This window comes from Centroberyx affinis, unplaced genomic scaffold, assembly GCF_046629955.1.
Source record: "Centroberyx affinis isolate AG114_WGS23_722 - 3 ecotype Tasmania unplaced genomic scaffold, CSIRO-AGI_Caff_v1 ptg004211l_1, whole genome shotgun sequence".
NCBI lineage: Eukaryota > Metazoa > Chordata > Actinopteri > Beryciformes > Berycidae > Centroberyx > Centroberyx affinis.
In genome coordinates, this window is record NW_027281956.1 from 1263 (window position 1) to 14494 (window position 13232).

At 39.8% G+C, this 13232-nt stretch overlaps 1 protein-coding gene across 1 annotated transcript; it reads left to right on the forward strand.

Annotated features, from left to right (window-relative positions):
- Nucleotides 1-366: 366 nt before the first annotated feature.
- Nucleotides 367-6578, forward strand: LOC139664274 (V-set and immunoglobulin domain-containing protein 8-like). The gene is made up of 4 exons (XM_071543047.1): nucleotides 367-730; nucleotides 1214-1331; nucleotides 2713-3075; nucleotides 4431-6578. The coding sequence occupies exons 2-4, from the start codon at nucleotides 1259-1261 to the stop codon at nucleotides 4601-4603; spliced, it is 609 nt and encodes a 202-aa protein (XP_071399148.1). The 5' UTR covers nucleotides 367-730; nucleotides 1214-1258; the 3' UTR covers nucleotides 4604-6578.
- The last annotated feature ends 6654 nt before the right edge of the window (nucleotides 6579-13232 follow it).

The following is a 13232-nucleotide window of genomic DNA, read 5'->3' on the forward strand; positions in this document are numbered from 1 at the left end:
ATATGAATACATGGGTATTTGTTTTTGCGCATAAATAATTATTTTAATAACTAATATTGATGCATTTTAATATTTGTAATATATATTACAGTAGATATAGTCTTCATATATTTATAATTAGATTTCTAATATATAGTTTTAATATAATTATATTTTGAGAACTATGACCTGGCAATTGACTTCTAACAGAAAATACAATAAATCCTCCAACCAGCGGGGGGCGATAATTAGAACGGAGGGAGGTCGTCATAGATATGCTCAACACCCATTGGCTCATAGAACTTCCTTTCCTGGAGGTTTGCAGCTGGAGCCATCAGAGGACCGTGTGGCCACACGGAGTGGAAGTCCGCTTTACCGTATCATATATTTAAGAACAGTTTAACTTCTAGTCTAATTGTTAGATCTTACTGTATGTAACATTGGCTTCATGTGTATAAATCCTACATGTTACGTGAAGTGATTCAATCTGGATACAGTTACGCTAAGCTGTTGTTGGTAGTTAGTAACATTACGGAGTTAACGGTTAACGTTAACTAAGTTGACTTGGGTAAAGCTATAGATTCGCCAGATCATAGCCTAAACTCTGTATTTGTGATTTGGCATTCCTTCGCCGATAAGCAAGTTAAAAAAACGTCTCGTGCCAGTTTGGTTTTGAATGGAGTTCAGCGCGAGATGATGTAAGGTTTCCATCCTGTGTGACTGGGACAGTGTTCACGCACATATTGCACAGGTTTGGATGTTTTTTTTTTCCTGAAAGGATTGTTTATGTTTATTACTCACCGTTATTATAGACAATTGATTTTTGATGTACCGGTTGTTTATGCTCGAGGAAAAAGGAATCACTTCATAACTAAACCACGCCCCCTGATACCCATGCTTGTTATTGTTACTACATTTAGCCAATGACGAGTATTGCGTGCGTTTTGAATGAGGGTTGTTAACGTTTTAGGTCTGTATGGTGAAGTTATTTGCATCAAATCAAAAAGGCATAGCCTAACACGAACCAAGAAAAAACAAAAAATGTAATAAAGTAATGTAATAAAGTTTAGAATAATATGAAAATATAATACAATGTATATTTTCCAAATAAACATAAAAAATAAACAAATTCACAGAATTTGTATATATAGGCCTAACAGGTTGCATTTTTCCTCCTCCATTTTCCCTCACGACTAAAAGCAGCTGTATTTTAAGTGACTTTCTTCCTTGGCAGATTGAAGCTTCCTGCAGTCTGGAGGGAAAACATCCTCTTCAGTCCATGGCTGGACTGAGACTGGCATTACACTTGGCTCTAATCGCATGCAGCTCTCACCTGGCGTCTTCCTCTGACGGTGAGCTAAACTTTATTAAGCAAAAGTAAAACTTTATTTATATTGCACTTTCCTTAGCAATTGTTACAAAGTGCTTGGAAAAACTGAACTGGATCAGGTAAAGAATAAAACAAAAGAAAAACAAAATAATCTAAAAACAAAAGAAAATATGACATAAGTACTCACATATGAACATCAATAATCATGAGAACATAAAGAGAAAATAATAAATAATATAAGTAAAATAAAGGAATAGTTTAAAAGTCAGTTAAAAGTAAGTTTAAAAAGGTGCCTAACACTATGCAATATGTTCATAACAAACAAAACAGAACATGGATGTATGAGTGTGGATGGAAGTTCAAACGATGGAGGTCTGGAGAAATCCTCTTGATTCTGCTGAGCCAGAAGCAGCACTGATTGGCTCTGAGATTGAAGTGGGATTCTCCAACATGAAAACTTCCGGCACCTCTGGTTTATTGTTATCGGGTTGCATTGTTAGCTGAGCTACAACGCTGGCTCCTTCGCCGAGTATTTGAGTTGAGTGTCCGAGGTCAAATGTGATTCTGTGGTCTCTTAAAAAAATATTACAAAAATAAACCGTAACAGTATGTCTTTCTTTTTTGAGTTTGTATTTGTGCAATTTGAGAAAGAAGCTGTAACAACCATCCTCTGTAAGGAGGACGTCTTTCAATGGCTCTATTTGGGTTTATCGGTGTGGAACAGATTATATCCATGTATGAAAATATCTTTATCAGGAGCAGAGGTCTTCAGCCAAGATTTTGATTCTGACATGCAATTAAATAAGCATCAGTTGATTGATATAATAACACACAGGTCACAAGTCAGTATATCCATTGCAGTCGTCATGATAGAAATTTGACTTACTCATGAATCTCTGCTTGTAACAGACTATAATTAAACAGTATATTGCCGGTAGAGATTTCATTTTAAGTGTATATAGCTCTATACTATGAGCTCAAGTACCCATGGGTTACCTGGTGTACACAATTCAGTTTACCAGGTGCCTGCCTTGAGTTCTGGTGGATTAGGCTCCAGGCTGATAAAACCACAGGGTGTTGAGCAGGCCTAGATGTGTATATATATTTTAAGCCCTAGGGCACAGAGCAGATGTCAAAGGTGGGGAAAAAATATGGAAAACAGATGCAGAGCAGGCCTCAATGCAGTTGGAATAGACAGAGCAGGTACTTCAAATAGATCAGCGACATAAAAACCTTAGTAGAAAATAGGAAATGGCACTAAAATTCAATAAAAACGTACTTAAGGGGCGGGGTGTGAAACTGTTTTGGTGGTTGAGTGTTAGAATATTCCTTTTGAATATTAATAGGTAAAAAATTGAAGCATTTCTTGAATTGTATAGTTGTTTTTTTTCATTGTCCTTTAGGCCCGCAAGAGCTAACGGCGCACCCTGGACAGGATGTGACTCTGAAGTGTGAGTGTCCCACCAACGCCCCCATCGTCGTGTTGGAGTGGACCAGAACTGACCTGGAGCCACCAGAATACGTCTTCCTTTACCGGGACGAGCAGTCGGACCCGACCCACCAGAACCCATCTTTTGCGGACCGGGTGGAGCTGCTGGACCGAGAAATGAAGAACGGCGACGCCTCCGTGATTCTTAAGAACGTGAACAGGAACGACGCAGGAACGTACGAGTGTCACTGCTCAGCGGGCGGACCGAGACGCACCGAGAGAGCCAACGTCCCCACTGAGCCCAGCAGCATCATCAACCTCAAGGTGGAAGAGCCAGGTGAGTTCAGCTGGTACAGGATAGCAGCTATATCAGAGTTTGGCTGTGTTTTACGTAAGGGATAATGCCCGACGAGGTGTCCGTTATCAGGAATTAATGGACGACGGGGAGGACAGAACCGTCCGCTCAGCTAGGAGCCAGAAAGCTAACGCTATGCTAGCAACATTCAAAGTCACTAAACAGTAAATATACATTTGACAGTATGTTTAACAACAAGACTAGCTAGCTATCAGCCATGTCATTGTCCCCAAATCAATATCAAGATTTTCACAAACATACAAATTGTAAACAGAGGCTTTGACTGCGTCCCTGTTGCTATGGTTACTCATTTTAGATACAGGCTGATGCTACGTAGCCAGCGCATTAATTTAGAACGGTGAACAGAGAGTTTCACTGGAACTACTTAGTAGGTGTCTATTATCAGGAATTAATGGACACCCTGCAGCCAATCAGAATCAAGTATTCACCCAGACCATGGTATAATTCATGTTGGTGGCTGGTTATGATGAGGCACTGGATGCACATATAAGACAGAAGATAATACAGTTTACATGCTTGCTTTTTCTATATTGTTAATAGAACTAGGGGGGGAATATAAATGGTTTTGTAAAACTACAGTAGAGGACACTGTGTTTCTAAACATGCAGCTTGGCCCACAATGGCCTAATGTCAGCTAGCTAATCACAGTATGTGGTCAGCTAAGCATCACTGTCTTCTTAACACATCTGCACACTGGTGTAATGCCTGTTAGTTACGCTCCCTCTGCTTGGAATCAGTTGCAAAATTACCTGAATCTTCGGGAGCTGGTCTCACTGGATGCATTTAAAGTGTTTCTAAATGACTTGGAAGCAAACACATCTGGCTGTAGATGTTTTGAATGTTGGTGAATGTTTTTTGATATCTTACGATTCTGTAATTTGTTCTTTGTTTTTTTGTTTTAAATTGTTATATGTTTGTTTTGTGTCTGCAACCGTGTAACTGTGCTGCTGCCTGTCTTGGCCAGGACACTCTTGAAAAAGAGATTTTTAATCTCAATGAGACTCCACTCCTGGTTAAATAAAGGTTAAATAAATGTAAAAAAATAGACATTATTAAATAACAGCCATTTCACCAATGTCCCTCCAGGATGGAGACACACCTGGCTGATTTGTGAGGCAACTGCCAAGCCTCTGTAGATGATGGGGCATTTAAATGGTTTTATGAAACTGCAGTATATGATGGGTGATGTGAGTCAATGGAGAAAGCTGCTTAAGATGTTTCCAAACACATGCCAACATGAGTTTAATGATGAGGAAATGGAGGCTTTTCTTCTGGCCTGTCATTGTTTACCTGACAGATCTGTTTTCTGCTCTCAGGTGCCATGGATGGACATGCTGCAGTGGGAAGAAGTTTTGTACTGGTAGTTATTGCTTCTGTGGCTGTTGGTATTGTTGGTGGCCTTCTGACACTCAGAAAACAGGAAAAAAAACAAATGGACACAAATTCAGACCCAGCTGCTGCTGATGAAGCAAGTGACCAACAACTTTAATGAAATGTCATGGACTGCCTTTGGATAGAGCTGAAAAGCTGAAAAACAACAATTTTCTCAAGTTTGTTTATATAGCCCTTTATCACACGCATGTCTCAGAGGACTTTGCAGAGGGTGAACCTAACTAGATCTAACTGATTAACTATCAGCCATAGAACAGAATGATATAGGACAAACAACAGGAAGAGCAAGTCACACAAAAGCAAATTATAGCAAGACATAATAACCCATCCAGTACCACCAGCCTGAGACCCTCGATGCGTACAAGGAAAAGCTCCCAAGAAAAAAACCTTGTTAGGAAAAAAAAAATGGAAGAAACCTTGGGTGGGCCGAGTCACAGAGGGATTCCCCCACCAGGACGGTTGATCGTGCAATAGGTGCCGGAAAAGCAATGACAATATAATATATACAAGTTTAGTTTACTTTAGTTTCACAATTCACTTTAAAAGGACAATTTCATGGTTGCAACACCAATGTACATGCATAATTAAAAGAACATCAAGGACAACGCAAAAAAGTCACAGGACTTATTTCCTTTGTGGTCCTTGTTGTAGTTAGATGTCGTGGAGGTGTGTGCGTGTAGAGATAGTGGAGTATGGCATTAGTGGCATATAAAAGCACAAAAAACATCAATATACAGAAAATATTCACAATGGGCATTAACAGGCATTGTTCAGACAACAGGCTAAAGTACACACCTCCTATTATACTAAAACTGGTCCATTAAATGAGCTACGTACAGCCCTGCCTACACATCTGTCTTTACAGGGGAACGTTATCTAAAAGCCAGTGTTTCAGTTTTGCCTTAAACGTGACTGGGTTTGTCGTCTGTTTAATGCTGTTAGGAACCTTATTCCACTCCTGGGCACCCGAGTATCTGAAAGAACTTTTACCCATCTGGCTCCTGGTCCTTACCAGCGTCAGATTTGCTACACTAGACTTGATGTTGTGCCTGTGAGTCTCTCTGACCTGCGGGAACAAATTTAATAAGTAATTTGGGGCTACACCATTTACAATTTTGTGAACCTGACAGAGTTTTAGCTGTGTCACTCTGGACTCCACAGGGAGCCGGTTTAGCTGCATGAACTGGTTCCTCCCTATGTGTTCTTGTGGACTGAGACCTAGGACCACTCTGATCAGTTTATTTTGGGAGACCTGAAGTTTTATCTTCCACAGCTTGGGAAGACTACAGTACCAGGATGTGGTAGTGTAATCAAAGTGGCATTGGATTAAGCTGGATGCCACGAGTTTCCGACTTTCCCTGTCCAGGAACACTGACTTTCTGGCCAAGAACTTATTTCTGGCGTTCACTTTTCCTACCACTTTCAGGGCCATACCTGCATCCCCTGCATTGCCGTCAAGTGTACAGTCCAAGTAATTGACAGATGTTTTAATGGAGACGTCATTACCCTTAAAATGTATTTTGAAATCCTTAGCTTTGTTTAATCTGGGTTTGGAGCGAAACAAAATTGATTCAGTTTTCCCAAGGTGTAAGAAGAGTTTATTATCAGAGAGCCATACACCGATGTTAGTTAGCTGTTCGCTAAGCCTTTCCTGGAGCTGAGCCAAGTTTTTGTCAGCAACGGCCAGAGCTGAATCGTCTGCGTATAGGAACAGGTCACGTTTACATGCCTCTTTCATGTCATTTATGTACACTAGGAGCCACAAGTAGCCAGTAAGGTTACTAGTGGGAGCCAGGCACAATCCACTGGAAACACCTTTACCTCCCTGATTCTTCAAATTAAATGAATGTAGCATCTTGTGCCTGTTTATGTATATATGTGTACCTGTGGCATCCCCACAAAGCAAAGCCATATTACAGGGTAGAAAGCTGGGATTTCTCCTCTGTACACGATATATGATATATATTGTAAAGCAGAGAACTGCGTTCCAATATAAAAATGGTCAGAAATGCTTCTCGGAAATGCTTTAAATAAAGATTATTTGTGTAAATGTCTTTTTCTATAATATACATGGTGAGCAGGCTTAGGGTTTTCAGAAGTACTCTGGAATGGAAAATGAATAGGAAAACAGTAAATGGAATTTTTTTTAAAAAAGTCAAATTAAATGCTTTAATCTTTTTTCAAATTGATTAATAAATTCAGTAATTTATCCATTGCTTAAAGACAGAATACTAAAGTGTTATTAAGAATTATTGACTCATTTAATGAATATGTCAATTATTTTATTAACAGTTTTATTAAGTACTTTATTAAGTAGTAGTAGCCGCAAGCAAATAGTGCAGCCTATCTTCTGCATGGTACATCTTGACAGATCTTGTTGGGTCTTTATGCAAACTTATGTGTACAAAGTTTCAGCTGAACTGGACCATCGGCCAATGAGTTCCTGCCTTTTCTATAGCGCCAAATGTTGGCGAAATGTCACCAAATTTTGCATCGTTACCTCGGATTCACTACCGTGCACCAAACTTATAATAGCACAAAGCCTTCATGTGTTATGGTAGGTTCTGTAAAACAGGCCCTGCCCACAACATTTTTGTGAACTTTGGCAACCAATTGTGGCCAAGCAATATGGAATATCAGAAAATCCATTTGATAACTTTTATTTGGGGCAATCCAGACATGCTGTGTGCCAAATTTGGTGGGTTCAGTTTTGTAGAAGTAATGAAAAATGTGTTTTTGAGAAGATTGATGGCAGAAACCCAACATATTTGACATTAAGACTTCTATTGGCAAAGTTGTTTGTCATAACGTTATACTGTATATTCTGGCATCCAATGCATATCCAAAGGTAAATGATAGCAAGAAATCCATATGTTGTAATTGTCTGATAGTTAATTGTAACTATAGGGCTCCCTGATGGCTCTCCAATCTTACACATTTGCAGATAGATACTCATCAAACTTTGTGCTGATGGACCATTAATAACCTTGTCTAATTGATGCTGATTGGCTGTTGGCGGCCATGTTTTTTGGATCCTGTCAGATCTTGTTGGGCCTTTCTGCAAAGATGAAGTGCGCCCAGTTTCAGGGGAATGAGACTAATGGCTGATGAGTAAATATATAATATTGCTGTAACGCCACCTATTGGCAAAATGCCACCAGAGAATTAGTGAAACGTGTTTTGGACAAAATTCAAAATGGCAGAAAATCTACATAAAGGAGCTTGTCATAGCGCCACCATGCAGCTGATTGATTCAAGTTTTGTTGCCTGAGTACTGCAAGCCACTGCAACTCCTCATAGTCAGAGCCAAAATGTACAAAATACATAATCTGAGAAAATTAATGAAGATCCGCTTCATTGCTTTTACTCATAAGATTGTCAATGCGGTAATGCAACAAAAGACAAAGAGTTTGAACCACAGTGGAAGCAGCTAATGAACTGTTGGGAATTAAAGATGTCAAGGCCGATCTGATCCATGAGCATCCAGAGGTGCAACTAAACAAATATATATATATATATTATCCACATCTGTACCAAGGATACTTTTGTCAGGACAAGAGATAAAGAAGATGAAAATAATGATTAAGTTACATGAATTTCAATTCAATTCCTTTATTTAAACAGGTAAGTCCCATTGAGATCGAGATCTCGTTTTCAAGAGAGACCTGTGTACACAACAAGAAAACAAAACAAACAAAATTCACGACAAGTTATTTCCAGACAATCCACATGCAGACAAAATAAGAAAACTAAGAGAAACACGAGCAATCCCTATATAATGCATCATCCAGCAGCACCCGAAGACAAATACAGTGGTAGCTTGCCACGTAAGGCTTTGTAAATAAACAAAAGGCAGTGTAAGTGTTGTTCTCTTCGAGTGGTAAGAGATATACTGTATAATCTCTGGCCACTGCCCTCCAGCCTCTAATCCTTTAAAGGGTAGAGTTTACTTTTCATTTCAAGTTGCAGTTTCATCTTTCCAACTGCACTGCTATTAATGATTTAATCTTCACTTTTATATTTTATTGTGGCATGCTTATTCCAAGAAAGGCAGCAAGAAATAAAGCCTTTGGTATTTTTCAGGATTGCATCTTGATAGAGAGAGTCTTTAACTCGTCCTTACCGTAGAGGGCAGCAGTGCGACAAAACGGCTATAGTCTGTTTGAAAAGACAAAGAAGAAATAGTAGAAGAAGAAGCGCGTGTATAGCAACATAGCGGACGAATGCTGAAGAGAAAAATTAAAACGTTTCCCGCTCGGACCCGGTCTTCCTGGTTGATCTGAGTCTAGTAGTTCCTGATAGCAGTCCGGGTTCAAAGCTGTAAAGCTGTAAGCAGCCTAGCCGTTTAAAGTCAGCGGGTTTCTTCCAGATCCTCGGTGCTAACTTTGTGCTGTCTTAGCTCGGATGTGTTATGCTAGGCTACTACTGTGTTAGTCCTACGGTAGATGTGCACGGTTGTGCTCGTCGTAGCGCCGCGGAGAGCGTCCGGTAACTCCGACCAGAAGACTCCAGGTCAGATAGAGGCCTTGGCGACCAGGGAAAAGCCTTTGTCTTCCTCTGATGAAGAAGCAGCTCAGGCTCACGGCCCTCGGACTGCTTCAGGTAGGAGCTCAACAGTATGAACACACCAACGGGACGCACGAGCTTTCTGCAGCCGACGGGTTACAGTGGTTTTTGTGAACCTAAGTGAATTAACTTTAATTGCCTGTTACGTAAATCTTGTTTTAAATCGAGAAAAGTATTCTCATCCGCTGCCGTTAGCTGTCATGCTAACGGGGGAAACTCGCTAGCCAAACATTAGCTTTCTGGTGAACTCGTGTGTTTTTGTTTATTTTGTTGTTCTTTTTTTCCTCTTTCCTGCTGAACTAGTACTCGTAACTTTCTGTCACTCATGACGTCACTCCAACAACCCTCTGCTCGGTCAAACTGATGCAGCTCGTTTTAATGGAGCATCGTTAGTTATTAAGCATTAATCAATTTGTCCTGCTGGCTGGCGAGTGGCTCTTTGCTGACATCTGGTGGTTTAAATAGCAAATTGCCTCAAATTGCAAAGTACTATCGATGGGGAATGATTTGGCATTTGGAACAAAACAATTACAACCCCATTAAAAAAAAAAAAAAAAAATCTGAGTGGGATCATAAAAAGAAGATGGAAGATGGCATGTGTTGTGTTTCTTCTCTTACACTAACAGCAATAAAACAATGAATTGAACCATGAGATACAGTTTAGTTTTCTTCACTGTTCAATTGCAAATTCAGCCACACAGGTATCACTACGCTGATGTATCACTTGGCCTATTAAAGGTGTAATGACTGTTGTCTCACTTAAAAAGCAGTGCCAAATGCCTATTCTAAATACTGAAATAATGTTTTCTATTTCCAAAATGCAGAACAATTCCTCCCTTCCAGCTTTGATGTACTCTGAGTCAACATCAAACAAAAAATAGAGTGTTTCAGAGAATATACCTTTACAGTGGCTGTAACTTAAATCCAAATGAGGCACAATTAACATTATGGAATGTCAAGTAGGGCTGAACGATTTTGAAAAAATATCTAATTGCGATTATTTTTTACTGATATTGCAATTGCGATATGATTTGCGATATTAGAGGGAATGATAATTTTTACATCATTATTCTAATTTTCATTGAAAAACGTATTAAAATGATTATGGTGTGATTTTTGCGGGGATCTGTACCAAACAAAGATGTTTTCTTCAGTCTGTAGAATATGATGTGTAGGCCGGGACATCTCTGCAGCTCCACAATATTTACTTTAAAATGCTATTTTGACACATTTCACCTTTAACAAATATTGCACCTCCTGCGATCTGAAAATTGCAGTAGGCCATATTGCGATTTCGATAAAATCTTGATTAATTGTTCAGCCCTAATATCAAGTATAAATCAAATGTTTACATTCGTTTTTTTGAATCAACAATCAGGTCAACAGTCTCTATCCAAGTTAACTACAAATCAAGTCTCTGAGGCAGACTTTCTCTCGGTAACGCTGTACTGCAGATTGAGAGTCAGTTGCGATCTGAGGAGTGGAATCCAGAGTTTCTGGGATTTGGGTGTCACTGTGACCAGCAGCACAATCCGGTGTCATGAGGGTGTCCTCTGAGTCCTGGGGAGGATCTGAGCCCTTTGAGTGTGCTGTGATTTCTCCAGCTGATATGATGCATCCAGAAGTTGGTCCACATCTAGACCATGTTGGGTCCAGGGTTTCCATGTTGGTGCTGGTCCACGTGTCCTGGAAGATTTCAATGACCCGGACAAATGGGGGAAATTTCCGGTCAAATATTATCTGTGTTTATTGAGCTTAAAGGCAGGCTATATAAAGAATGACATCATCAAGGCATGTAGATTTATAATGTTTTTTATTTTAAAGTAGGCTACTTTTCCTTATACATAATAGACTCACGTGCATAACTCTATCTCTCTCAAACACACACACAACGTTACCATGCAAAATAGAAAAATAGGATCATCTACTATGAAAATTTGCACTTTACTTCGTTCCTGACATGTATTTTGTTGCCCTATAGCCACATGCTTTAACCATTATGCAATGCCAAATGTCCCGTTAACCATCATCACACTTTGCCAATTGCTAAATACGCAACCGACAACCAAGAAAAACAACACAGTAAATATGTAAAAAGCACAGCTCAGCAAAAAGTCATGAAAATAAACTGTAAAGTCATCTTATCTTCACCCAACACACACACACACACACACACACACACACACATCGCCCTTGATTGGTTAATACATTACGCTACATTCAAAACAATTTAGTAAATCCTCCCCAGTTGTGTCTCATGTCACTTAAATCAACTCACGTAGAGCAATATTTATTATTACTTTACTGAAAGAGACTCAGAGCTGCTCGTCTGGAGCAGGTCTGGAGACAGACTGGGAGCAGGTCTGGAGACAGACTGGGAGCAGGTCTGGAGACAGACTGGGAGCAGGTCTGGAGACAGACTGGGAGCAGAACTCAACCTGCTGCTGTAACTCAGTCTCAGTAAAACAAGGAGCACAATGTTCCAATAATTGAGCTTAGAGGGAATTATTTTCACCGGACATTATGACCGGAGAGATTTAAATATGTTGGACTTCAACAGATTTTACTGGTAAAAAAAAAAACGGTAATTACCAGATAACGGAAACCCTGGTTGGGCCCCACACTAACGGGGTCCTGCCTGTGACAAATTTGACAACATCTCACCAGACTGCCGTTTCTGGTTGGCACTGGTCTTTTGTTAAGAACATTCAGTCCACTGTGGAAGGTCCTCAGCTGCTTTGTGGCTGACTGTGAGAACACTGTTTCTCCTGAACAGGTTTACGAATGTCTGGTTTCAGTTAATCCAAGCGTGATCTTAAACTCCTTCCCACGAACAGCATCTAAGGTGTCTGTCCTGTTGTAGCGTGTAAAGTGATTCTGTAGGCCAGAAGGAAGTTTGCTACCTTCTGTGGCAGTGGCAGCTCCTCCTTCCTACTTGTTTTCATGGACAGTTTGAATGTTTGAACAAGACGTTGGTGAGGAGCTGATGTCATGTGTTTTATGCCGTTCCTCTTGAGAAAGCTTTGAAACTCTCCTGTGAACTGACTGCTGTTGTCACTCAGCAGCTGTTGAGGTAAACCTGTGCAAGTGGGTACTTCACTTGTTTTTCACTTTAAGTCTTTATTCACCTAGAATCAGGTGACCTGTCTCTTTAAGCATTCATGTCTGCAGAAAAGCTCACGCTCAGAACGTTACGTGTGGTGATAATAAACACCAGTGGACTGTCTTTCTGTCCAGCACCTTGTATTAGTTTGGATGTGCGTTAGGGCTGGGTTTAAAAAATCGATTTTCCGATTTAAATCGATCTTCATTTGAATGATCCGATATCGATTCATAAAGTCCTGAGATCTACCTTTTCCCGTGGATGCTTGAAGCTTGAAGCTACCCTACACTACAGAAAGCACTTATCTGGTCACTCCCACTGACTGTAGAGTAGGGCTGGGCGATATGGACCAAAAATCATATCTCTGTATTTTTAGGCTGAATGGCGATACACAATATATATCTTTTTTTTCTACGAAGTAGGCTAAATGTTCAGTTGTAAGTCAAAGCCACATGTGAGATGTCACAAGCACTTTCATTAAAACAAGACTGTGATCAAAATAAAATGCAAAGACAGGGTTTCCTTCCCTGTTTTCTGGTTTGTCTGGTAAGTTCAGAAAATGACATCACTTTATTGTAATGCAGCCTTTAAAACCAGGAAAAGACACTTATGCCATATCACGATATTACGATATCCAAAATCTAAGATGATATCTAGTCTCATATCACGATATCGATATAATATCGATATATCGCCCAGCCCTACTGTACAGTCTGTAGAGTTGCACAACTTGCACTATATTGTGTTGGCTGCTGTAGTGTGTTGGTCATGTCAAATAAAAAGTACAGTAATGTAACTGCTTTGGGGTCAATTCTAAATGTAAACATTGATATTTTTAATAATGCACCAGGTTAGAGGGTTTCTTGTACAATTTACAGGATTAGTTCTCTCAGAATCTCTTTCATATCCAAGCAAAATTGGTATTGTAACTGAAATATCTCTAAACGAATCGAATCGGGACCTTGTGAATCGGAATCAAATCGATTCAAGAAATTAGTGGCGATACCCAGCCCTAATGTGCGTGCTTTGTTGTATCTTTAGCTGTTGCCTTCTTTAC